Consider the following 25,979-nt stretch of genomic DNA (forward strand, 5'->3'; position numbering starts at 1 on the left):
CTGAATAACCAGTTCATTCGGGGAGATGTCTGCTAGGCTCTGTCCTGGGCAAAGGGATCCAGAGGGACCCAAGAAGTGCACTGGAATATAAGAAAACACCACAGGGCAGGAAGAAGCTGTCTAGGGGTCCTCCCGGGGCTGTGGGCACAGAGGGGGGCGGTGGCCAGCAGAAGGCGAGCGGCTGCTGGATGCCCCAGAGGGGGCAGGAGTCTGGGGAGTGGGCCGGGGCGGCCCAGGCGGGGACTGGTGTGTGCAAAGGCCAGAATGTGGAGCGCCGCTTTCTGGGCTGGGGGTGGGCAGGCCAAGGCAGGGGCCAGACAGGCTGCCTTCACAGGACTCTGTAGAGGTAGAGACCTGTCTTCTCCCCTTCGGGTCTCACCCCAGCCTCAGTTCACAGCTCTGATGCAGGGGTCCCTACCCTCGGCAGGCGGCAGAGCCTGGGCAGAGCCTAGGTGTGTGGTCCCCTCAGGTGCTATGAATGTAAAGTGGGGGGAGGTGGTGCCGGCGTGGGGAGGCAGGAGGCCAGGGAGGCCACACGGCCCAGGGGCAGGTCAGCTTGGCTGTTGTTCTGGGTGGGACTTCCATCTGCCGGCTCCCTCAGGTGTGTTTGTGGGGTTTGCGGGGGGGTGTGTGGAAATGAGGGAGTCTGGCCCGTTTCCCCCCCCTCTGTCCATCCTCGGTCCTGGCAGCCCCAGGCCTGCCCCTGCGCATGCTCGGGGTGGCCCCAGTCCTACTCCCTAGGGAGAGGGCCATTCGGTGCACCCCACCAGGGGAAGGGCGGCCCCAGACTTGTCGAGGCCAGCAGGGCTGCCGGTGCCCGGGGCCACCATCCCCCACCAGGCGTGCAGGCAGGAGGCGGTGAAGCACTAGGGCTCGGGGGCCACGGGGCTGGGGATGCAAGGGGCCTGCAGGGGGAGGAAATGAGCGGTGGGGAGGCACGCAGAGGGCTCTACTCCCCCCACCCCTGCAGGACCTGTGACAGAGCACCCCCCCCCACCTTCCACTTTTAAATCTGGCTGCACATATAGAACCTTTATTGGGCATCCGCCATGCAGAGGCAGGAGTCTGACGCAGGGATCCTTTCACACTGGCCCCAACTTGGGCCACCTTGTTCCTAGGACACCCCGACCTCCCTGTGACACCCACTTGGGGAGCACACATGATGCCCTAGGGCGGTTGGACCCCTGCACCCCCGCTCTTGTCCATCACCCACAGAGCCTGGGGTCCCCGACACGAGCCCTCCGGCCACCCCCAAAAGCGGTGCTCCGAGGTCCCTGGGCCTGCGGTGGCCGTGAGGCTCAGCGGGGGGTGAGGGCCTGGGGCTCCTCAGGTTTTCTGAATCACCACCTGGAACTTACCTGGAAGAGAAGGGCAGGCTTTAGCTCGAAGGGCTGGGATCTGAGGGGCGAGGCAGAAAGCACCCGCAACAGCTCAGAGATGCTCAGAGATGTGCCTCCCTGCCCTGCACCAGCAGACTGGGTGGCCTCGGGCTGGTCCGAGGGGGTGCTGCTCCCCGCCCACCTGGCCCACATCCCAGCGCCGTGTGGGTGACTAGGAGCACGAAGGTCAAGCATGCAGGCTGCTAAGGAGGAGCTGGCACGGGCTTCTTCGGCATGTGTTGCTCAGGTCTTGGCCACTTGGCCTCAGGTCCCCCCGCCATAAGAAGGCCTGGGGGACCAGCAGAGGGACAAACACCTGGGGGGGGTGGACAGCAGAGGGCAGGCTGGCCCCAGGGAGGCATGAAACTTCAGCTCGTCTGATGGAGGGCCCTGGGGGTCAGGAGGACACCCCGTCAGGCAGGCTGCAACCCACAGGCCCTGGCTGCCCTTTGGGGACCTCCATCGAGCATCAAGCAGGCTGACTTCTATCATGTCCACCCGGAATAACATTCACAACCAGTAGACCAGCGCATGGTCTGTCAGCAGTTCTCTGCTCCGGGCTGGCACAACCTAGGGAAGCAGGCTGGGGGTTGGGGGGCATCACAGGGCCAGGGGCGTGGATGGGCTGCCCCAGCCATGTGGTCTGGGCACGTGACTTAAGCTCTCGGGGCCTCAAATTCCCCATCTGTCAGTGGGGCTCAGCAGCCCGGCGCCACCTCCTGGAGCTGTGGGAGCAGGGACAGAACTCTGGAGCCCCACCACACCTGAGGGATGGGGAGGGATGGGGAGGGATGGGAAGGGATGGGGAGGGCCCCCTCCCCCACGACTCACAGGTGGGCAGGGATGCCACGGAGGCGGTGACCAGGCTCTTGATGCCCAGGATGCAGAGGGTGCCTCGCAGGAGGCCGCAGGTGAAGGCCAGGAACTGGGGACCGGGAGCGGGGGTACACATCACCCAGGGAAGCAGGGAGGCCCACACCCAGGCCCGGGGCTCCACACACAGTGGGGGCAACTCCTCCCCTGCGTCCTGGGCCATGGGCCAGCCCCTCAGGTTGAGGGTAGGCCACCTTGGGGTGGGGCTGAGGAAATAGGGGGAGGTCAAGTCCAAGCACCTTCCCTACCTTGGGTGCTTCCTCCAGATACTGCAGGCCCGAGGCCATCCGGATGAGAAGAGGGAAGCTATCGTCCTGCAGGACGTAGGTCCCCTAGGGACAGAGAAGAGCCCAGTAGGGGCTGGGGGGGGGCACCTGTGCATTTGTAGTGGGGGACGGAAGGCCAAGACCCAGCGCCCCCTGCCCCATTGGGCTGCGGTCTAGAAGGACCCGGGCCTCAGAACCCCTGTCTTCATGGGCCCCATCCTTCAGAGCTCCAGAAGGGCCCAGGGGCTTCCCAAGCTGGGCCGGGGATCCACCCATGGGGTGTACTGGTCCTAACCCCCCTAAGTGGCCTGGCTCCCGGAGTAAACAGTCGCACAGGCCCTTCCTCCCGGGGCTGTGGTGAGAAGCTGCAGGCCGGGCCGGGCACAGCATGGGCACCTAGTGGGGACTCGGCTGTCAAGCCAAGGAGGGATGCTGCCGACCATGGGACAGCCTACTGCTCACCCTGGGGCCCCATCTTGGGAAGCTTGTGGACATTCTGGAAATAGCTGTGACCACCCCCCGCCACGCCCTGCCCATTGCGGCCTCCTGGCTCCCCTCAGAGGATTGGGCGGAGGCCCAGAGAGGGGCCATGTTGCCAGTCGGGAAACCTGGCTCTTGCCCACGAGCTTAGGGCCACCCCCCACTCCCCCCCAACCCAGCCCAGCGGTGGCCGGGCCGCTGCGCCCTCCCTCCCAAGGGGCTCTCCTCCTGCCTCCTCTTGGCTGCGGTGTCCGCCTGGAGTCGGGAAGCTGGGCCCCAGGCGCGCGCAACACACCTGGTGATTGGTGCGGAGGCTGTCCATCTGCTTTTGGAACACGGCCACCCACAGGTCTTTGCACAGGAACTTGAGGATGTCCAACTCCTCTCTGAAGGCCAGTGTCTCCTGGGGCAGCCTGGGGGGCAGTGGCAGCCGCTTAGGCCCGGCCAATGCTGTGGGGCCGGGAGGGGCCGGGATGGGGAGCCCAGGGTAAGGAAGAGGGAGGAAGCCGGGCTGGGCTCCTCTCTAGAGCAACACAACCCCTGCAGGGACTTGACCTCAGTTCCTGCCTGCCTCCAGCCAGCCAGGGCAGGGGAAGGGCAGCAAGCACCGGCTCTCACCTCTCGCCCAGGGCCTGGCCCACACGGAAGCCCATGCCCTCCAGGACAGACAGGCTCATCTTCTGTCCCTAAAAGGTCAGGGAAGAGAGGCTCAGGGGCCCACAGCCACCTCCACCTGGGACAGTAGCCGCAGAGGGTACTCTAAGACCAATGTGCCCGTCCCTGCCTGCTCGGGGCTGAGGAGAGCCAGGAGGGAGCGCCTTCCAGGGCAGCTTCAGGCCTTCGGATGCCTTCAGGTGCCATCGCTCTTGAGACCAGCGCCCCCTTGCCTCGGGGAAAAATGGGGCTGTTCCCCAGGCTCGGCCTCAGCCTGCCTGTCAACTCCTTCCTGAGACCACCCGTACACTTGTCGCAAGCGTTTCCAGCCCTGTGTGGGTAGGCAGCATGCTCATCACCCCAGTCGGGGGCTCCAGGTGACTGGCCGAAGGGCTCGTGTGGCAGTGGGCACGCGGCCATGGGGCCCACCCTCCTGGCCAGGCCGGCAGGAAGCTGTAACAATCAGCTGTGATCGTCATGCCTTAAAACATCAGCCAGGAACCCCGGGAGGGCCCCACGGGGGCTCGGGCCAGGAGATGCCCGCTCAGGGGCTCGGGGAAGGCAGGCCAGGGTCCCACGGTGGAGGGGGGCAGAGGCACGGGGAGGGGGACAGCAGGCTGCACGTGGTGTCCGGGCACAGGCCCGCGGTGCTGATGGCAAGGCCCGAGGAGTCGGCCTGTATGTAATTCCTCGGGGGGGGCCTGAAGAGAATGGAGCGAGGCAGGCATCAACCTACCAGGACAGCGTATGGAGTGAGGCACCCTGCTCCTCCAGGAGAGGGGCCCCCCGGCTCACTCATGGCCCCATCCCCACGCCCGGAGGCCTCCCTTCCCCCATGCCGCGGCCTGGATCAGGTGCTGGATCCCGTGGGGCGGGGCCCTGGGCTGACCCTTAGCAGCCAGCACTGGCCTCGGCACACGGGGGCCACACGGCCGCCAATCGAAGTGAGCAGTGGGGATCTGAGCATGCACCGTGCGCCGGGCGCTTTGTACGAACCTCCTGTTTAATTTTAACAACTAAGGCAGGTTGTATTTCACACCTGGAACCCGGGGCCTGGAGGAGCGAGGGGACGGGGGGCCGGCTTGCAAACCTGGGCAGGGCTGGCTGCGAAGCCTTGATGGCTGGGGGAGTGGGGGGGCGGCAGTGGTCAGGGTGACACCCCCGGCTGTCCCGGCCTTCAGTGGGGTGGCCAGGGCTGTGGCCCATCTTCGGGCCGGGGGGGAGGTTCTGGGAGTAGGGAGGCCTGAGAAGAGGTCGCCCGTGTCCTCGAGCAAGGTGGCCCTCTTCTCTGCCAGGCCGCCCTGGCTCCTCGGCCCCTGCCCACCGTTCCGTGCTCCTCCTGCGGCGAACCGGACCTGGTGATGACACAGCTTCCTGCTGGCTGGCGCTGGCCAGCCCTCTGGTCCCTCTGTCAGCACGCGCCTCTGGTGTCCTCAGGCACAGCTGATGACTAAGGCATGCAGAGATGAGCTCAGGTGGGAGAGACAGTGAGGGGGACATGGGCCCCGAGCCCCGGCCTCCTCCCAGGGAAAGAGAGGACGGTGTTAGCCGTGCCACCTCCCTCCCTGTGTCCTTATGAGGATTAAACACAGGCCAAGTGCTCCCAGCCAGGCTCAGCAAGTGTTACTGTCCCTATCACTCACCGCCTCTGCGTCTGTCAGCCTGGGTGGCCAGCCCCCGGTGGAAGGAGAGCCCCATGAAGGAGGGGCTCCGATCTGTGGGCCGACTTAGCTCAGCACCTAGAAGGCCGCCTGCCACGCCCTCGGCTAGCCTTCTCTGACAGGTGATAGGGTGACCACGCTCCCCTGTCCCCTCCCTTCCAGAGGTGAGCGCCTTGAAAGAGGCAGGGCCAGCCTCCATGCTGACCGAGCACATCTGTGGCCCTGAGGCCTGCCCGGCGCGTGGGGACTCTCTCTCTTTCATTCCATAGACATTTCCTGGTGGCCTCTAGGGGCTGGCCACTGTGCCCGGGGTGGGGGGGGGGGGCGGGGGCAGGGGGTGACAGGTGCCCAGGTGACGGACAACCCATATGCGAGGTGAGCCGGGTAGCTCCCCCCAGAGCAGGGGTCCCCGGAGTGCTTCTCAGAGGAGGAGGCTGAGAAGGGGAGGGAACTCGCAGCAGAGGCTGTACGCCACGGCAAGGAGGGAGGAAGGGGATTGGGGGGTGCAGCTCCGGCCACGAGGGTCGGGGACAGCGGTGAGCGCTGGGGCGGGGCGCCCGTAGACCAGGCCGAGGAGGGCGCCATGGGAGAGGGTGCGCCAGTCCCTGCCCCGACCGTACAGGAACTAATGGAGCCGTTAGTGGCTTCAGCCGAGGCAGGACATCGGGGACATGGCCGGGAGAAAAGCCACGCTCTGAGCGCTCCCCTGGGGCCACGTATGAAGGGAGAGGAGCGAAGCAGGGAAGGGAGTGGGGAGGCACCCCAAGCCCGGGTCATAGCCAGGACAGCGGCCCTGAGGGTGGACAGCCCGGGAGTCAGCAGGGTCCTCAGCCAGGCCAGGGAGCCCCCCTCGAGGTGGGTGGGGGGGAACGTTCTGGAAAGGTCTCCCTTCAGTGAACTTCAGACTGCCTGGGTTCAAGGCCTGGCTCCGCTGCTTACTGACCTTGGGCAAGCTATCTCATAACCCCAGGCCTCAGTTTCCCCGTGTGTGAAATGGGCCTGACGGCTGGCCCTACCTCACAGCGGTGGTGTGACCCGCACTGGGCAACAGCTCCTCCCCAGCTGGTGGCACCGCCGGACTCAGCCCGCGCTGGAGGCCAGTGACGTATGTGCGGAACTGGAAAGATCGGGGCGGTGGGGTACGGGAACAACAGACAAGGGAGGGGAGAGAGGCAGTGCAAGGGAGGGGCCGAGGATGAGCAGGTGACAGAGGAAGAGGGTGGAGGAGGAAGGGAGGAGAAGCCTCCCGGCTCTATCACCGCCTGCCTCCCCTGGTCCCTACAAAAGCTCTTCATGGATTAGAAGTTTATCATTCTTACGAAAGCCTGGGCAGGACTCTCATCCTCCCGGCCCAGCCCAGAGCCAGAGCCAGAGCAGTTCTGGGCTCCTGGCACCCGCCCCCCACCTCAAATGAGTCTGCACAACAGCCCACTGAGAGGAAACAAGATCATGCAGGAACAGAGGGGAGCCCCTTCGAGAAAGCCCTCCTAGCATCCCCCCAACAGCACGGGAGCTGGGAGGAAGGGGCAGCCAGAGGGGCAGCCCTGGGAAACGGGAAGTATGGTAGCGAAAATAACAAAGGGAGCTGCCGGACAAACGCATCTGTAAGGGGGATGAAGCCTCCCAGGCTGTCAAGGAAAACCCTTGAGGTAGAAAAAAACTGGCCAAGAAGTTGTAAGTCACGCGGAAGGGACCCAGACAGTCCAATGTTCATCCAAGAGCCAAGAAGATGCAATGGAACCACGTGGAAGAAGCACTGCAGACAGAGTAAGAGAAGAGGGTGCTCCACTGCAGGAAGGTTCGAGTGTTTGGACGGAAAAGCGCCACCGAGCCCCAAGGAGGAGATGGGGAAACAAGCGATCCGATCGGAGCCTCCCCACCAGCCCGTGCATCCTGAGCCCTGCACTCGCAGAGAACATCCTGGACTGAAGGCGGGGAGCGGGCAGGGGCCCCGTGCCAGGCTCCTTCCCATCTCTTCTGCTGCCCTGGCCCTCAGTGATCTGTGCAGGCCCTGCTGGGGGACCGGGGGGACAAGCTGCCCGGGCTCCTGCCTCAAGAGGAGCATGGGGAGAGGGGATGTCCTCGCTCCCCCAGGTGCATGGGTTAAGAATGAGCACGCCTCCCACCCTGTGGCCCTGAACTCACCTCTCGCATCCACCCAGGTGGTCCCAGACACCCCCAGGCCCCACCTTCTCCCCCCAAACACTCCCAAAGCCCCGCCCCCCCCCGCAGGCCTAATTCCTCCCACCCCAAGGCTGAGGGTCTGCTAATTTGGGACTCGGGACTCAATCCCAGGACCCTGGGATCATGGATCATGACCTGAGCTGAAAGCAGATGCTCAACCGACTGAGCCCCCCAGGCGCCCCAAACAGCAGTTCTCCTGATATGGCCCTGAAAATGGGGCTTCCAGGTGGCAGGCACATGGGAGACCCACTGCAGACCTCACCCCTGGCTGCACCCGGGAAGCACTGGCGAGCTCCGGGGTAGGACCCCAGCACGGGAATCCCAGTGGCAGCTGGGTCCCGGGCACGTTCGTGTGCTTTGAAAGCCCCTGGTGAGCAGAGCTGAGTAACCCAGCATTTCCCACACTTGCTTGACCACAGAAACCCATTAAAATCCTCCCAGAGAGTGCCAGGGAAGGGGCACTGAGAAATGCGGGCCAGGGCTTACAGCGCGCAGGCTCTGGAGGTGGGAGGCCTAGTTACATTCCTGACTCTGGCACTTGAGAGCAAGCGCTCCTGTCCATCAAAGCCTTGGTTTCTCAGGCTCCAAAGCCTACAAATCGGGGAGGATTGTGCTGACCTCTGGGTCAGTAGGAGGATCAAATGAAATCGGGAGGGTGAAGCCCATGAGCGCGTGCAGGAAACATTCATTTGGGGCAGGTGCTCTTATTATTACAAATCCCGGTCCCCACCCCCGCCTTCCACAGCAGGGGAGCTGCGTCCACTTCAACAAACCCATGCTGAGGACCTACTGTGTGCCGAGGACCTACTATGTGGTGATCAGCGCAGACCTGGTCCTAGCCCACACGGTGCACAGTCTGGAGATGGGGGGGCGGTGACTGTGAATCAAAGGCTCACAGGGACCTATAATTCAGATACATACTTGGGTGTGATAGGGCTCTCAAGGACAAATGGGAGGGGGCTGCAAGAACATCACAATGACACCTGCCTTGGATTGGCGCCCAGGGAAGGCTTCCTGGGGGAAGGGGCATTTGAGCCAAAGTCCGAAGGATTAATCGATGTGAACGCAATGAAGATACAAGTGAAATGAGCTGAGAGATGAGGGAGGAGGCTGGTACAGGGGCAGAGAGGGGCCTGGACTACAGGGCAGGGGTGGGGAGAAGTGGCAGGGCCTGGTTGGGGGCTGCTGGTGAGGGAGAAAGGACTGATGTCGGGGATACAGGAGTTTCAAGCCAGGCTGGATGGGGTACCGAGGCACTGCAAACCGCCCCCCCAACAAAGGCCAATGAGCACTCTCCATCCCACGCTTTATCATTCTCGTTCTCATGGCATTTCCTTAACATTCTAGACTTTATTCATTTATCTTAGTGCCCCCCTCCCCCACTCCAGGAGGGCCAGGAGTTTTGTAGGTCTCACTGAGGAATTCCCAGAGCCTACCACAGGGCCTGACACTTAGTGGGGTTGAGATGAGAAGCAACACCCTCCTTGGGGCTCCTAAACCATAAAACCTAAGCCAGTAAAAACATCTTGCATACTGATGATGACAATGACCATGCTAATATGAAAAAAAGGTTAATCACAGCACTCACTTCTCAAGCACCTTACTCTCTCCCCAACCCTTTCTTTTTAGTAACAGATTTTATAACAGGAGCTCCCATGTTCTGGGGGCGGATTAGGTGCTTGACATCACCCTAAGTGCTTTAAAGTTTGAGTCATTTATTCCTCAGAAGAACCAACTTCCAAAATGCCAAGCAAGCCCCTACCTCAGGGCTTTGCACCTATTGTTCCTTAACTTCTTCTGGAATGCGCTCCATCCACCACTACCCCCACCCCACCCCCACCCTGCCTTAACTTCCTACAGTCTGTGCCTTGGGAAGGCTTTCCTCCACCATCAATCACTCCATCCCTAGTTTTTTCATGACTATGGAATTTTTTTAAAAGATTTTATTTATCTGAGAGAGCGAGAGAACACAAGCAGGGGGAGCGGCAGGGGTGGGGGATGCAGGCTCCCCGCTGAGCAGGGAGCCCGAAGCGGGAATTGATTCCAGGACCCTGGGATCACGACTTGAGCCAAAGGCAGACGCGTAATGGATTGAGCCACCCAGGCGCTCCTCTATGGAAGTTTTCTTTATGGAACTTCTCACTAGGCAGTGGCGTATTTTTGTTTGCCTCCCCTATAAGTTTCGCAAGGACAGGGAAACAGTGCTTGGAATACAATAGGTGCCTAATTGTTCGTTGGATGAGTACATGTCCCTCTCTGAGACTGAGGTGCTGTTATAATGCCCATTTTACTAAGGAGGAAACTGAGGCACACGGGATAGAGTCACTGGCTCTCACACCTAGTTAGTGGCGCAGGCGGAATTCAAGCCAAGAGTAAGTCCTTGGTACACGTCCAATAGTAGTAATTATGATAATTACTACCTGCTGACTCTGTGCTAGGCCTTGAGCTAAGCTTTAGCCGGAGCTGCCTCCCTCACTTTTAGGAGTAACCCGCGAGGCCGGCCCTGCTGCGATCCCCACTTTACAGAGGGAGTCAGCGCCCCGCGAGGCAGGGGCGGCGTCGGAGTTCGACCCGGGCCGTTGACACGCCCTCCGCACTACCCAGGGCCTCGATCGGCCCTTCCCGCCGCGGCCCGCGCCTCCTACCCCCCAGGGTCCGGCGCTCACCCCAGGGCCAGGGTCGGAGGGGTGCGTCCACAGCTCCGCCACCATCTCCGTGTGCAGAAACTCGAACAGCGCCGCGTCCGCCATGCGCCGGCCTCGCGCCCAACGGCCGTCCAGCGCTTCGCGCTCTCATTGGCCCGGCTGTGCAAGCCCCGCCTCCTGCACCAGGCGCGAGGCCGCCCACCCCCGCCTCCATTGGTGTTTCAGGCTGGCCCCGCCTACCGAGCTCACATGGTGCGCGCGTGAACCCGGGAGACTTGGAGGGGGGCCTCTTTTCATTGGCCACACGTGACAGCATCTCCGCCCTTCCCCCCCCCGTCTCCAGTCCGTTTCCGGGTTGCGGAGCATTTTCATTGGTCGAATCACTGGTTACACGCGACAAACCTCGTATTTTAAAAACTGCCATTTGTCCACTCGCCAAGCAGCACAATCCGGAAGCGCCAGCCCAGCCGCCTTCCTATTGGTCGTACCTATGCTCACGTGACTATCCCCCCCTACACACAGCTGGTTTTGAGCGCTTGCTTTCCGGGTAGGTAGTCGAGCGGCCCACGTGTCCGGCCGCCGTGCCCGCCCAACGTGCTCCCGTATTGGTTGGGGCTGTCACCCTCTTCCCACGGTGAAGACGGCGCGCTTCGGCTGCGTAGCGGATCCTGCAGGGTCGAGGCTTCGGTAACCAGGTACGGTGTTCGGTGATAGCGCTGCCCCGCGCCCCCACTCGTGTACCCTCCCCAGAGTCCAGCTGGGCTTGTCACCCTTTCTGAGACCCTGGTCTGGAGCCCGTGTGTTTCCGGATCTGACAAAGCCTCCGAGGACGGTGTGGCAGGTGTGGCCTCTGCTAGGAGGCAAAATCGCAGAGCTCGGGTGCGCAGAGCTCGGGCCCCAGAGCCTTCATCCCATCCGGTTCTGCGTTCCCCCGTCAGTGCACAAAGAGGGTGGGGTCCAGTGACTTCCTTTATCTCTGGCAGCAGGGATGATGAGCCCGTTTACAGAAGAGGAAACTGGGGCCCAGGCAGGGGATGCAGATGGCCCCAAATCGCTCAGCTAGTCATTGAAGGGGTTGGGAATCCAGAACCTGCGCCTTTGAACCACCGCCAGGCGCCTCTCATACCGTCCCTTCGCCCCTCTTCTCCCTAGTTCGGCGCCATGGCGTCCCAGGGTCGTCGGCGGAGGCCGCTGCGGAGGCCCGAGACAGTGGTGCCGGGGGAGGCGGCCGAGACGGACTCGGAGCTCTCTGCGTCCTCGTCGGAGGAGGAGCTGTACCTGGGCCCCTCGGGCCCGACGCGCGGCCGCCCCACGGGGCTGCGGGTGGCCGGGGAGGCCGCGGAAACCGACTCGGACTCGGAGCCGGAGCCGACCGCCGCGCCGGGGGACCTGCCTCCGCTGGTGGTGCAGCGGGACACGGCCGGGGAGGCCTGGGGCGCGGAGGAGACCCCGGCGCCGGCCCCCGCGCGCTCGCTGCTGCAGCTCCGGCTGGCCGAGAGCCAGGCGCGGCTGGACCACGACGTGGCGGCCGCGGTCAGCGGCGTGTACCGCCGCGCGGGCCGCGACGTGGCCGCCCTGGCCAGTAGGCTTGCGGCCGCCCAGGCGGCAGGGTTGGCGGCGGCCCACAGCGTGCGCCTGGCGCGGGGGGACCTCTGCGCGCTGGCCGAGCGCCTGGACATCGTGGCCGGCTGCCGCCTGCTGCCCGACATCCGCGGCGTGCCGGGGACGGAACCTGAGCAAGACCCGGGACCGCGTGCCTAGCGGGAACCCAGAACCCTGGCCTGGCTCTGCGCCCTGGGGGTAGTCCTCGAGGCCTCTGGCACCTGGTCCTGTTACCTGTGTAGCTCCCCGCGCATCTTGCTCTCACCCTCAGGGCGAGCCTTGCCCGCCGGATAACGCTGCGTGGTGGGGGGTGGGGGGTGGGGATGATAATATTGTGCAGCCTGGCCCTGCCTCTAGCGTCTGGTTCCTCGCTCTGGCCCTGCCCCTGCTTCCCGGTTCCCAGCCTGTCCCTGAGGCTTGGCTCCAGCCCCTAGTAACTAGTAGCTCCTTGATCTTTCTCCATCCTGGGGTCTCACGTTGCTTCTCCTCTCCTTGTGCTCTGCCTTTCTTGACTTTGGTTTCTGCTCATGGGGGCTGCTCTTGCTTCTTCCCATAGGAGCCCCAGAATCTGGCGCGGATTCCATAGCATCTTCCTTCACTACCTTGTCTCTGCCTAGCCTCCCTTCTGGAATTTTGTGCCCCTAGGCTGGGCCCTTTTTCTGCTCCTCAGGTTTGGCCCTGGTTCCATCTCCTAGTCCTTGTGCTATCTGCTAGCTTCCAGTCCTTGGGCTTAGCTCCAACCCCTGGGCCCAGTGTCGTTTTCTGAGTCCAGCTACCTTTAGGATTAGTTTTGCTTCTTTTGCCTTTCCCATTATGCTTATGCTAGCTACTTGATCTTTAGCTTCATAGACGCCACCCACCCCCATGGTTTCCTTCATCAGGCAGAAGATGAGGCCCCCTCCTGACCCAAGGGAGTCCTCCCAATTTTCCAGGCCCAAGATTGTGTCTGCTCTAGACCCTCCAGACCAAGTTGTTATGTTCTCCCCACCCTCCAAGCCAAGGTGGCATTTTGTGTCCAAGCTCTAGATACAATGTGGGTCTCCTTCTGATTCTCCAGGCTGACAGTGGCACTCTTCAGGCACTTAGGGTCTAATACAGTCTTGCCCGGGTACTTTGGGTACATTATGACTCCGATTTGCAGATAAAGACCACCACACACATGGTGTCTGTTCCCTAGGTTGGCCCCTGGAGGCTATAGGGATTTGGATTTCTGGCTCGGCTCAGGGTCTGGGGTTAGCAGACTCTCTGCCCTCTCTTCTGCCACCAGCCCTGGCCCCCAAGTCCCATTCACATTTACTTATCCACCTCCCTCACTTTGTAATCCCAACCTGAAGCTGAGATCTGAGCCCCCCACCCCAGGATGGAGAAGTGAGGAAGAGTGCTCTGTGCCTGTCTCATTAAAACTCAAAATAACACTTACTGCTATGGGGAATTTGTCTTGTCTCCCCACCTAAGCAGGGGGTGGGTTTGTTGATGATTTCTCTGAGAACGGGGCTCCCGAGAGATCTTTCATGCCCGGCCTATTGAAGGGGAAACTGTAGCTGGGAAATTGGGACCCCTAGGTTTTTTTTGCCCAGGTTCTTCATTTACTCCCATTTTGTTAGTTCAGCACACCGTTACCGAGCACCTGTTCTGCACCTGTCCTGTGCTGGGCATTGGGGGTACAGCAGCCAGCCCAGGCCCTCACAGAGCTTACAGCCCACTGCAGGAGACAAACACTAATAAAATATTCTCCTAAATAAATGGACAGTTTTCATAGTTGCAATTTTATACTTTAGCTGTGATTTTTCTGGCACTATGTTGAGTGCCGGGAAGACATACGGGAATTCTGTGAGGGCGGAACCAAGATCTCTCTGACCTTGTCTGGGCAGATGGGGGGAGGTCACATGGCTTCACCGAGGAAGCAGTGCATGAGTTTGAGCTGAGCCCTGACGCTGGAAACAGGTGAAACTGGATTGAGTGGAGAAGAGTTGCGGGGGTGGGGGGCAACAGCATATGCAAAGGCCCTGAGTCAGAAGAGAGCATAACTATTTAACAGAAGAAGGCACAGTCTTCCATTGGAGAGAGCAGTAGGGCGGGGCGGGGGGGAGCTGGGGAGAAGGTGGGGTGAGTGGTGTAACCAGCAGAGGCCAGATGAAGCTGGGCTTTTAAACCAGATGAGGATTTGGCCTCTATCAAACAACCAGTAAGCAGAGAATGGTGCCCCTGAATGTGTATTTCACAAAGGAGACTCTGGGATTGGTGCTTCTGTAGGGTGGCTGCCTCTGGAAAAATACCCAGAAATGCTGGTTTAAAAATAAATGAACTGGGGCACCTGGGTGGCTCAGTCGGTTAAGCGCCTGCCTTCAGCTCAGGCCATGATTCCAGGGTGCTGGGATCAAGCTCCACATCAGGCTCCCTGCTCAGTGGGGAGCCTGCTTCTCCCTCTCCCTCTGCCCCTGCCCCTCCCTCTCCCTCTGCCCCTCCCTCTCCCTCTGCCCCTGCCCCTCTACTCGTGCTCATTCGCTCTCAAATAAATAAAATCTTTAAAAATAAACAACCTTTAATTTAAATGTACAGTGGAGCTCAGAAGAGAGCATGGGAAATCTCCCCGGCCCAAATTGCAGAGGTAGCTTCAAACTGGGGGCCCTGATAATATTTGCCCAGAGACAGAGGACTTTGGAATTTAACGGCTGCCAGGCCTTGGGCCAGGCTGTTTGGAGAGAAGCAGATGCCCCTGCATAAAACTCTTGGTCCCTCAGAGTGAAGCTACGCCTCCAATGAGAGCATGCGGTGGGAAAAGGCTGATTGACACCATGGAGGCACACCCAGGAAACGCCCATCTTGGCTTGGGCTCTGGGTTGAGGGAATGTTTCCTCGGGGACTTCACAACCCCCGGCTTGACTGGGGTTTGGATTTACCCTGTGGAACAGGCCAGGAAACCCCCAGCATAGAAATGAACTGAAGGTGAGCTCTGGTGGAAGCCGGGGGACAACATCCCCAAGTGACCTTGTGCCGAGTTAGAGCAGGCTCGGGTCACCCAAATTTAAGGACATGATCGAAAATTGCAAAGCACACCTGAGGTTGATGTGATGAGCTAGTCTGGGCTGCTGGTTCCCTTCCCCAAATTTAACCTTGGAGAACCTGGAAGAAAGAAAGCATCCTGTCGTAGTGTTGACGTGTCTGGTCTGATAGCGGCCAGTTTGTGCGCTAAGCATGCGGACACCCAGCAAATGGGGGATGAGCCTAAGGCCAGAGGTAAATCTATGGGATCCATTTGGAACGTCTCGAGGGGCAGTGTGGGCCCTGCAGGGTTACCCAGGTATGCTGTTCTCCCCTGGAAATCTGGTGCAATTCACGAAAGGTGCACTGGGAAATGATTTGGTCAGAAATGTGGATGCCACAGCAGAACCGACTCTCCTGCGGCTCCTTGGCCATCCCTCGTCTGCACACAGGTCCTGGGATTTGCCACTGATAAGCGCAAGCCAGAAGGTCAAAAGAAGGGTCACGGGGCCCAACGCGTAATCTGCCCGATAATTGCTTAGCAGCCTTTGGTGTCCATTTGTCTTGTTCACATTGCACGGCATTTGCCTGACCAGCTAATCACATCGATCAGGGACGAAGGCAGATTTATACACACGGTGGAGAGAGGACAAGGGATCCCTTTCGGGCTGTGTATTTAGCCGCCTTGTCGACTCTGTCCTTCCCTAAACATACAGGGTCAGCGTCCTCAGGCCGGGCTCCCCAGTGCACAGTAGCAGTTTTAGCAGGAAGAGGAATAGCCCACACTGGGGCAGCGTTGCTATACCCACTGGCAATAGGAGTCCCAGCAGAGGTTAGGAATCTGCAGGATTGGGGCGCCTGGGTGGCTCAGTCGGTTAAGCGTCTGCCTTCCGCTCAGGTCATGATCCCGGGGTCCTGGGATCAAGCCCCGCATCGGGCTCCCTGCCAGGCAGGAAGCTTGCTTCTCCCTCTTCCGCTGCTGCTCCTCCCCACCCCCACTCGTGCGCACTCTCTCTCAAGTGAAATCTTAAAAAAAAAAAAAAAAAAAAAAACAATCTTTGGGATTTCTAGATGTGTCAGCAGCACGGCAGACTCGAAAAGCACAGCCGGAATTGGTGTGGATGGTGGCCGTTTTCTCCTTTGCCGCTTAGGTATGCTTCCGGGGCTTCGTGCGGGAAACCTATGCAGGGCCCGGCTCTCGTTCCCTGCCAGTTTCGTCTGCAGGAGCCGTCACAAAATAGAAGCAAGTCTGGGTTGTCCGCGGGGGGCTAAGAGGTCCGCTGGTGGCCTGGAGACCCTGTGTACCATTGCAGTCGTGGGCGGAGCAGGGACCCCTAGCCGGGAGGATAGGAGAGCGCTGGGTGTCAGTGTCACAGCCCCGGGAGACGATGGCGGGTGGGTCACAGGTGGTCTGCCAGCCGAGTAGAGGGTGCCGTGTCCTATGAACTTGAAACAGGGCAGGTGCAGCCTTGGGAGTTAGGGTGGCCGCTCACACTACTGCTGGCAGGCCCCGGGCCGTGCCTGACGGACTGGGTCTAACCGACACGAGAAGTGGGCTCCAGGACGCACCCGGGAGGCGGAAGCTTGTCCTAGAGCGCCTGCCGCCCTCCTGCTGCCCTCCTGGTAGCCTTCTGTCTCAGTCGGGGGGGCTCAGAGCCGGGGCTGAGCTGGGGCTGCGGGCGAGGCTCATTTTCAAGTTTCAAAGGTGGTCCCTGCCCCCAAGGGCCCAGAACTGGGCTGTGAGTAGCATCTGGGAGGAGAGCATATAAAGGTTGGGCAGGGGCAGCAAAAAGAGCCCGCCGTGGGCGGCAGTCTCCAGCTGCCCCTGGAGAGTCACAAAGCCCCTGTTTGGGTTTGGGGAGAAGGATCGACAGGATTGGGGGTGAGTTTTCGAGCGCGCTGAGACATCACCCACCTGAGCGGGTGAGAGCAGTTTGTGCCCATTGAAGGTTAGGTCTGGAGGCGTCATGGCCTCGTTCAGCTAGTGCCTCAAGGAGGAAAGGAGGACAGCGGAGTCCAAAGTCAGCGTGCCTAGTCTGATTTCAGAGCACGAGGTCATCCATGTATGGAACGGGGGGCTCAGTCGGTTGAGCGTCTCGTTCTTAATTTCCACTCCGGCCATGATCTCAGGGTGGTGGGATCGAGCCCCGCATCCGGAGCTCAGCTCAGAGTCTGCTTGTCCCTCTCCCTCTGCTCATCCACCGTCCCCTCTCTCCCTATCTCTAAAATAAGTAAAGTCTTTCGGGGCGCCTGGGTGGCTCAGTCGGTTAAGCGGCTGCCTTCGGCTCAGGTCACGATCCCAGGGTCCTAGGATCGAGCCCCGCATGGGGCTCCCTGCTCAGCGGGGAGTCTGCTTCTCCTTCTCCCTCTGCCTGCTGCTCCCCCTGCTTGTACTCTCTCTCTCTCTGTGTCAAATAAATAAAATCTTTAAAGAAAGTAAAATAAGGGGCGCCTGGGTGGCTCAGTCGTTGGGCGTCTGCCTTCGGCTCAGGTCATGATCCCAGGGTCCTAGGATCGAGCCCCGCATCGGGCTCCCTGCTCGGCGGGAAGCCTGCTTCTCCCTCTCCCACTCCCCCTGCTTGTGCTCCCTCTCTTGCTGTGTCTCCTCTGTCAAATAAACAAAATCTTTAATAAAAATAAAAAAGTAAAATAAAATAAAATAAGTAAAGTCTTTCAAAAATGTATATATATATTGAGGAAGGGAAGTTGGGTCCATATATATATGGACCCAACTTCCCTTCCTTTTTTATAGGCGAGATTGGGGTATCGCCAGGTGAGGAAGTAAAGATCAGGGCATCCTGCTATAATAAGTCTTGTGGGTTCAATTCCTTGTTCTGCACACGTTGTGGGGGAGAGGGTGAGGTGGAAGGGGGAGAAGAGGAGGGGAGAGAGGGAGGAGGGAGATGGGCCCCCATGAGAAAGCTTTATTCCTTTCCAGGCAACGCACGTGGGTTCTGCATAGTAGTAATCCAACTCTGTTTGTATATGAGGCCCAAAGACTAATCGGGACCTTTTTTCCCCCCCAAGATTTCATTTTTAAGTCATCTCTACCCCCAACCTGGGCTCGAACTCACAACTCCGAGATAAAGAGTCACATGCTCTACTGACTGAGCCAGCCAGGCGCCCCCAATTGGGACCTATTTTAAGGCTGAGTCCTCCTCAGAGGGATTTACATCACCTCTATCAGGGCGAGTAGGAGGTTGGAGGTTCGGTCTGAGGGCAGGGACGTAGAAGACACTCTCTTTATTGCACTGTATGGTGGCATTGCATTTACAGAACACGTCTCTACCTGTACGATGATTTGCAGGCTGAGGAGACGGAAAACCCACCAAGGCCTGGTGGGGGTAACGAGGGCCTGAGGATCTCAGGGGGCCTGAGGGAGGCAATGCAAAGGGTTGTCTGGAGACGGTGCGGTCCGGGTTGAATTCGAGGTGGAGGCCAGAGGTGAGTGCCCCGGGCCAGCGGTAGGCAGAGTTGCACCAGTTCCCATCCTCTAAGTAGCAGGGGCTGGGGTGTGACTGTACTTGCCCCACGGAAGGGGGAGAATGGACCTTCCGAGGGTGCAGGGGTCTCTGGAGATAGTTAAGCTTCCCTTTGTTTTGGGTACAGGACAGTTGTTTGCCTAGCGCCTTGGCCTTGGCCAAGAAGAAGAAAGGAGGGAGCATGAGCAGGGGGAGGGGCAGAAGCAGAGGGAGCTGAGCAGGGGGCCCGATGCGGGGCTGGATCTCAGGACCCCGAGCCGAAGGCAGACGCTTAACCCACTGAGCCAGCCAGGCACCCCTTAACCTTGGCTTCTTGCAGTATCTGCAATGGTCTTGACCCAAGCAGGTGAAGCTCTGCAGTTGGCAAGAGAAACGGGTGGACTTTGAGTCGCTCCTGGGGCCAACTTCTGTTTTTCTAAGGACTCAACCTGCCAGGCCAGGCCCGCTGACTTTAATTTCCTTTTTCCTCCCGCTCCCCCTGCAAGCTGTTTTCGAAGAATCGAGAAGAAGTGTCTATGACAGCGCTGAGAGATGGTCCAGCCCGGCCACCCACGCCATTTTGGATTTGCCTCCTTATAACGGGGGAGATTTCCAATTAAAGCGGAAACAAGGAGGTGTCTGTTGTGGGGCTTCTGAGTGTGCTGCGGTGTTTCTGAGAAGCCTGTGTAACATCTGCAAAGGCCTTCTGTGGGGGCACGACCGAACCCCCCGGGCCAGGTTCACCTTGGGGGGAAAGGCTTCTAGAATCCGTCCTGTCGGGCCTTGACCAGGGCGCCCGCCTGTGTCACTTCCTGGTCATCTGGAGGAGGGTTGGGAGGGGTTCTTGCGCTGTTTCCCCAGCGTGGGGCATTTTTCTCCCAGAGGCCTTGGCCTTTAACTACAGTCTCATCATGGGTGGGAAGGACACCCCTTAAAAGCCAGTCAAGCTCCCGAAGAGCGGGTTACAAATGACCACTAATCTCTCCAGCGTGTCTCTAAGTTAGGTGGCATCTTCTGACAGAGGAAGAAAGTGGCTCTGTAGTTTAAAAGGCCCTGCAGCTGGCCAGGGGCTAGAAGCTCTGTTCTGTGGGGGTCCAGGACGCATTCCAGAAGGGCATTGCATGGGAAGGCCTGAAGCCGATGGGTTTCCATTACGGAGCCTTGGGAAGTAGGAGGAGTCGGCAGGGGGCGACGAGGACCTTATTCCCGGAGCCTCTGCCAAACTATCTTCCTTTCCGTCAGCACTTTCAGAAGTAACCTGTGTCCCCTGGGCCCAGGCATCAGGCCAGAGCGCTTTCTGGAATTGTTGCAGGGAAAGGAAAGTTCATGCTGGCAGCTGGGTGTTTGAGGGATTTTTCTGGGTAAATCAGAGGAGTTTTAGGGATTAGAGGAACTTGCTGAGGAGGTGAGGCCAAAATTTGGAGGAGGCTGGGGTTAGATCAGAGGCCCAGGGACAGGGCATTGGGGGTAAAGGGGCATAAAGAGGACGGAGAAGGGGAGTTTACCGTGAATGAGGATTTTTAATTTTTATTCTAACTCTGGTCTCTGTTATTTAATCTTGTTAAGCGAGCCCCTAAGGCTAGCCACAAGCTCTTTTGTGTTCTTCTTTCAGTTTGATCTTAGATACTGTTGAAAAAACAAGATTAGGGACTCCTGGGTGACTCAGTCGTTAAGCGTCTGCCTTCGGCTCAGGTCATAATCCCAGGGTCCTGGGATCGAGCCCCGCATCGGGCTCCCCTGCTTCTCCCTCTGCCTCTGCCTCTCTCTCTCTCTCTGTCTCTCATGAATAAATAAATAAAGTCTTTTTTTTAAAGATTTTATTTATTTATTTGAGAGAGAATGAGAGATAGAGAGCACGAGAGGGAAGAGGGTCAGAGGGAGAAGCAGACTCCCTGCCGAGCAGGGAGCCCGATGCGGGACTCGATCCCGGGACTCGATCCCGGGACTCCAGGATCATGACCTGAGCCGAAGGCAGTCGCTTAACCAACTGAGCCACCCAGGCGCCCAATAAATAAAGTCTTTTAAAAGAAATTCAACTGAGTAAACTTGAGGGTCTAATTGCCTTTATTAAACCCTTCGTGAATCAGGCAGCAGCCCATCCAGCAAGCAGAGGGGAGCGCCACTGAGCTAAGGTAAGGCTACATTTCTGAGGAGGTTCAAACTGCAGTTAGGTTAAGTATTAAATCTTGATTTACTGATGTTGGGGGGGCCTCAAGAGGCTCCATGAGGGGCCTGTGGTTTTCTTTTTAAAGGTACAAATAAGACATTCATTGAGGATGAACGCTCTCCAAAATCTTTTTCCAGCGTACAAGCTTTTCCAAATCAAAGGAGCCCTCTCTGGCTGTTGACAAGTAGGCTCGTCAGAGGTATACCCGGTCCGATAGCGACTCAAACCCGTAAGTCCTTCCGTGGAAAGACCCAGAGTTAACTTTCCTGAGTTAGAATGAATGTTGAGCACGGTATACGAGAGGCATCCCCAGATGGGTGCAGGAGATGTAGCTGCCAAGATCCCAAAGGCCACTCCAGAAGATAGCCAAGAAAGCAAAGACCACCATTGCCACAGTAGTGGGGAAAAAAAAAAATTGCATTTACTCGTGTCTGCAGTCTCCCACAAAAATGGGACACCTGCAGTCACAGACCCAATAATCTGTGACAATAGGCAGCTGATACTGGGATGGGACTGTCCCAGCACTGACAGGGCAATGAGAGTAGAGATGACACGGCCCCTTGGGGACCGGGAGCCCTTATTAAGACGAAGTCCACCGAGGGGCGCTGTCCGAAATGCTGTGTGTCACTTGGCATCTTGGGTCCCTAGCCTGCCGGCTAGCCACTCAATGCAAGCAGACAGCCTGCAGCAGCGGAAACCAGAGGGAGCGTTCCCAGGGGTTAGAGCCGAGCCCTGAGAAATGACGGGAAGTGAGAAGAGCATCTCACCCGGTTTGGTTTCTTTTATTGGCGACCCACAGCAAAATGTGTCCAGGTAGATGCCAGGCTGGCGAGAACTGCGGACTCACCGGGCTGTGAAGCCAGCTTGAGCATCAGGCTGGTAGGACCCATGCCTTTGTCCTACTCTGATTTTCTCTATGACCAAGGGCACAAGAGACAGATGCAGAAGAACACAATGACCATCTCTGGAAGGGAAAGGATCGGGTACCAGCAAGAGCTTTCCTACAAAAATCACAAGGGTCGCCCCACCCAAAGAACTGGTTGACACAAATATTTTCTCAACTACTGGCAATTTCAGAAGGGAAGACATGACAGAGTTTTGTATGACTTGACTTGATTGGACCCAGTGCAGAAATCCAGGAGACCGAGAAGAATCCTTACCTTTTCTGCCTCGCCAGGCCCCAGGGACTCTCAGCTGCAGCCTCTGGAGTGAGCAGAAGGTTCCAGCCAATGATACCCCATCACCGTGGCCAGAAGCCATAGGCGAGAGAAGACTTTCCTTCTACCCTCCTACATTCAATGGCTGGGTCTACAAATAAGCTGACAAGTTAACAGGAGAAAGTGTGTACAAATTTATTAATTTTTATTTTTTTTTTAAGATTTCTTCATTTATTTTAGAGAGGGCGAGAGCACATGTGTAAAGGGCAGGGCCAAGAGAGAATCTTCAAGTAGACTCCCTGCTGAGTGTGGAGCCTGATGCAGGGCTCCATCTCACAACCCATGAGATCATGACCTGAGCTGAAACCAAAAGTCTGATGCTTAAAGGACTGAGCCACTCAGGCATCCCCCAAATTTATTAATTTTTAATTTCACATGCATGGGAGTATCAGGAAAAAAATGTCTGTTTTTTTAAATGGTCAATTATTTAAAAAGAAAAAAAAAGGCCAGTTATTTTCAGCAGGGATGCCAAGAGCATTCAATAGGGGAAGGATGGTCTTTTCAGCAAATGGGCTGGGAACACTGGAGAGTCACATGCAACAAAAAAAGGGGGTGGTTGCTCCCTTACCTTCTACCACATACAAAAGTTAAAACAAGTCAAAGACCTAACGTGAGAGCTAAAGCCACACAACTCTTAGATGAATCATTATAAAGATGGGAGAAAAATCATAGTTTTAAAAAAAGTATTAGAAGGGGTGCCTGAGTGGCTCAGTCAATAGGCGTCTGCCTCTGGCTCAGGTCGTGATCCCAGGGTCCTGGGATCGAGCCCCGCATCGGGCTCCCTGCTCCGCGGGAAGCCTGCTTCTCCCTCTCCCACTCCCCCTGCTTGTGTTCCCTCTCTCTTTCTGTCAAATAAATAAATAAAATCTTAAAAAAAAAAAACTATTAGGAAAAAACAACATGGGGGGGAGATCTTCATGACATTGAAGGATTTTGCAAGGATTTCACAGATAGGACACCAAAAGCACAGGTAAAAAATAGATAAGTTGGCCTTTATCAAAATTAAAAACTTTTGTGCATCAAAGGACACTGTCAACAGAGTGAAAAGGCAATCCACAGAATGGAAGAAAGTATTCACAAATCATATTTATAGTAAGGGATTAGTATCCAGAATATATAAAGAACTCCCACAACCCAACAACAAAAAACAATCCAAGTCAAATATTGGCAAAAGACTTGAATAGACATTTCTCCAAAGAAGATATACAAATGGCCAATAAGCCCATGAAAATATGCGCATTAGGGAAATGCGAATCAAAAGTACAGTGGGAGGAGTGCCTGGCTGGCTCAGTCAGTGGAGCTCATGACTCTTGATCTTGAGGTCCTGAGTTCGAGCCCTGCATTGGGTGGAGAGATTACCTAAAAATAAAATCTTAAAGAAAAAAAAAACAACACAATTGGATGCCACTTCACACCCAGTAGGATGGCTCTTACAAAAAACAATGCCAGAAGATAACAAACGTTGGCAAGGATGTGGAGAAATCTCACCCCTCACGCATTGTGGTGGGAATGTAAAATGGTGCAGCCGCTGTGGAGAACAGTGTGGGGGTTCCTCAAAAAGTTAAATATAAAACAACCAAATGGTCTAGCAACTCCATTCTAGGTTATGCCTCAGAAAAATTGAAAGCAGGGCGCCTGGGTGGCTCAGATGGTTAAGCGTCTGCCTTCAGCTCAGGTCATGATCCCGGGGTCTGAGTCCCGCATTGGGCTCCCTGCTCCTTGGGAGCCTGCTTCTCCCTCTGCTTCTCTCTCTCTCTCTCCCTCTCTCTCTCCCTCTGTCTCTCATGAATAAATAAATAAAATATTTTAAAAAAAAAAAGAAAAATTGAAAGCAGGAGCTCAAACAGATATTTGCCCATGAATGTTCATAGTAGCATTGGTCACAGTGGCCAAAAGGTGAAAACAACCCCATGTCCAGCAACAGATGAACAGATAAACAAAATGGGGTCGAGCCGTACAAGGAAATCGTATTCAGCCTTAAAAGGGAATGAAATTCTGGAACATACCACAACAGGAACGAATGAAAGCACTACGCTCAGTGAATAAGCCAGATGTTAAAGGACAGATATGTATGGGGATGCCTGGGTGGCTCATTCGTTAAGCATCTGCCTTCGGCTCAGGTCATGATCCCAGGGTCCTGGAATCGAGCCCCGCATCGGGCTCCCTGCTCAGCGGGAAGCCTGCTTCTCCCTCTCCCACTCCCCCTGCTTGTGTTCCCTCTCTCACTGTGTCTCTGTCTAATAAATAAAATCTTAAAATAAAAAAAAGGACAGATGTGTATGACTTCTCTTACGTGAGGCATCTAGAATCCTCGAATTCATTGAGACAGAAGGTAGAATAGGGGTTATCAAGGGCTGGGGGAAGGAAGAATGGGGAATTATTGTTTAATGGGCCCAGAGTTTCGGTTTGGGACGATGGAATATTTCTGGAACTGAATAGTGGTGGTTACACAACACTGAATATATTAGTGGCACTGAATCATACCCCTAAATAGAGTTAAAATGATAAATTTTATGTTGTGTATATTTACACTAAAAACAATAAACACTGAGAACAGTGGGGGAAAAATAGCATTTGTAAACAGGAAACGAGGAACCAGGTCACGTGGGAGGCCATCGTAAGTGCTGTGGCTTTTACTCGGCCTGAGCAGAAAATATGTAGGTCACGTTTTTCTGACAAACTGTGTGTTGGCCAAACTCTGGTAATTGGTGCTGTCGGAGCAGGCCCCCACCAGCAGCCAAGGTGAGTGCAGAAGATGTCTGTCCTACCACTGCCCCCAGCCCAGGGCCAGGCACAAAGATGCTGTGCAAGTGTTTGTTGAATGAATGAATGCCCTTCACACCATCACACAGCATCGACCCCTCAAGTGCACGAAGCTGTTGAGATGTTTGTGTCCAGCCTCCCTCCAAAGCTGATGGACACTCAGTCCCACATAATCTGTCACCCTCAGATATGTCAGTCAAGAGGGTCAGAATCTGTTTCGAGGGGAAGGATGTTCAGGGCAGAAGGGGCAATACAAGCAAAGGCCCAGAGGCAGGAAAATTCAGGGGTTGCTTTTGGGGCTAGATGAGCTGTCTGCTCTAGGAGAGGCCAGAAGGTACAGCTGAAGACTCGGGCAGGAGCTAGGCCACTCAGGGCCGGGGTAAGGAGCTTGGTTTTGTCCCAAGGGTCCTGGGGAGTCAAGGCAGGTTCTGAGCGGGAGAGGAGAGGCGGAGGCATATTTGTGCTTTGGAAAGAGCCCTCTGGCTACTGAGTGGAGGGTGAAGGGGAGGAGAAGAGACTGGGTCTGTTGTGGGCACCTTGTGTCCCCAGCACTACCCAGCAAAGAGCAGGTGCATTTGGAATAAATGTACGAAGGAAGGAACACAAATTATTGGATTCTTATATGACAGAATGAAAGCCAAAGCCTTTCCTGGGGCATTCGAGGCCCCACGATCTGGTCCCTTGCCCACCTGGCTGAGCTGCTCTACAACCAGGAGCATTGCGCCGTGCACGCTGGGCTCCATGCTGTTCTGTAAACCGCCAGCCTTTGTACCAGGGCCTTTGCACTTGCTGTTCCGTCTTCCTGGAATACTCTTCCCCAGAACGCTCCCTGCGGGCAGGTGTTCGCTTTTCCGTTTTGTTCACCTCTGCATCCACAGCACCTAGGACACTGCAATACTCAGCAGAGTGAATTTGTGGAATTAGTGAATAAATGAATGAATGAGAGCTGCACATCGGCCTCAGCAGTAGAAACCCGAGTGAGTTGTGGAGCACGGGGCAGAAGAGAAAGGCGCGAGAGCCAGAGGCTGGGCAAGTTTGGGGGACGGGGTGGGGCTATGTAGGGGCGTGGAGAGGAGGTTCCTGCTGCGTCTGGGCCAGGGAAGGAGGGGGGGAAGGAGGGGGGAAGGTGGGGGGGGGGGCGGGATTGAACCGGGAATAGGGTGGGAAGGACACCGGGGTGGTACTGGATTCCAGTGAAGGGCCTGGCTCCCACTGCCCCCTTCCCAGAGGGGCTTCATGGCAGGATCCATCCTCCAGGCCGACTTCATCCGGGGCTTGGAGATCTATGGAGCCACTGAGGCAGGACTGAAGGACCTGGAGATTTGAGAACTGGGTATGTCTCCATGCCCGATCCAAGGGCCCCTGCCCTAAACTGCCTCTTTGTCACCCTGACCCAGAGCCCTCTGGTGGTCGCCTTCCCTCTGCCCCCACCTGGTCTCCCTGAGACTGTTGGAGTGACGCAAACTATTTGTCCCCTTTCGCTCACTGAACAATGCAGTGTGCACCCGGCTTGAAAAACTGCTCCAGTGTGAGGCCGCCAAAGCCAGGGCCCAGCTCCTCTTGCTCAAACTGCTGCCCTCTATCGGAAAACCCACGCAGTCCGCTAGCTTTGTTAGAACCAGGTACTCTATTGCCTTCCGCTGGA

At 57.2% G+C, this 25,979-nt stretch overlaps 2 protein-coding genes across 3 annotated transcripts; one reads left to right on the plus strand and one right to left on the minus strand.

Moving 5' to 3' along the window:
* TRAPPC6A (trafficking protein particle complex 6A) lies at positions 1-10,311 on the minus strand. Of its 2 annotated transcripts, none has more exons than XM_027619805.1 (6): positions 10,164-10,311; positions 3,294-3,411; positions 2,501-2,612; positions 2,211-2,304; positions 1,696-1,769; positions 1-80 (listed from the first exon to the last, which is right to left on the minus strand). In XM_027619805.1, exons 1-6 carry the CDS (start codon positions 10,245-10,247, stop codon positions 14-16), a joined length of 549 nt encoding a protein of 182 aa, XP_027475606.1. In that variant the 5' UTR covers positions 10,248-10,311; the 3' UTR covers positions 1-13. The 2 variants fall into 2 exon arrangements, with proteins under 2 accessions (XP_027475606.1, XP_027475607.1); XM_027619806.2 differs by lacking the exons at positions 1-80; positions 1,696-1,769 and adding exons at positions 1,016-1,358; positions 3,617-3,684 and having other exon boundaries at positions 2,501-2,584.
* A 374-nt stretch (positions 10,312-10,685) lies between these two features.
* On the plus strand, positions 10,686-13,737 carry BLOC1S3 (biogenesis of lysosomal organelles complex 1 subunit 3). Its single transcript, XM_027618844.2, has 2 exons — positions 10,686-10,837; positions 11,295-13,737. Exon 2 carries the CDS (start codon positions 11,304-11,306, stop codon positions 11,901-11,903), a length of 600 nt encoding a protein of 199 aa, XP_027474645.1. The 5' UTR covers positions 10,686-10,837; positions 11,295-11,303; the 3' UTR covers positions 11,904-13,737.
* The last annotated feature ends 12,242 nt before the right edge of the window (positions 13,738-25,979 follow it).

The sequence above is a fragment of the Zalophus californianus genome, chromosome 17, assembly GCF_009762305.2.
Source record: "Zalophus californianus isolate mZalCal1 chromosome 17, mZalCal1.pri.v2, whole genome shotgun sequence".
NCBI classification, from domain to species: Eukaryota; Metazoa; Chordata; class Mammalia; order Carnivora; family Otariidae; genus Zalophus; species Zalophus californianus.

Excerpts from the sequence above, each read along its gene's own strand:
- BLOC1S3 (XM_027618844.2), top strand. The coding sequence starts at position 11,304 with ATGGCGTCCCAGGGTCGTCGGCGGAGGCCGCTGCGGAGGCCCGAGACA.
- TRAPPC6A (XM_027619805.1), bottom strand. The coding sequence starts at position 10,247 with ATGGCGGACGCGGCGCTGTTCGAGTTTCTGCACACGGAGATGGTGGCG. Across the intron at positions 2,305-2,500 it reads ATCTGGAGGAAGCACCCAAG|TTCCTGGCCTTCACCTGCGG; the intron begins GTAGGGAAGGTG and ends CCCGGTCCCCAG. Across the intron at positions 1,770-2,210 it reads CGTGGCATCCCTGCCCACCT|GGCCCTCCATCAGACGAGCT; the intron begins GTGAGTCGTGGG and ends CCTGACCCCCAG.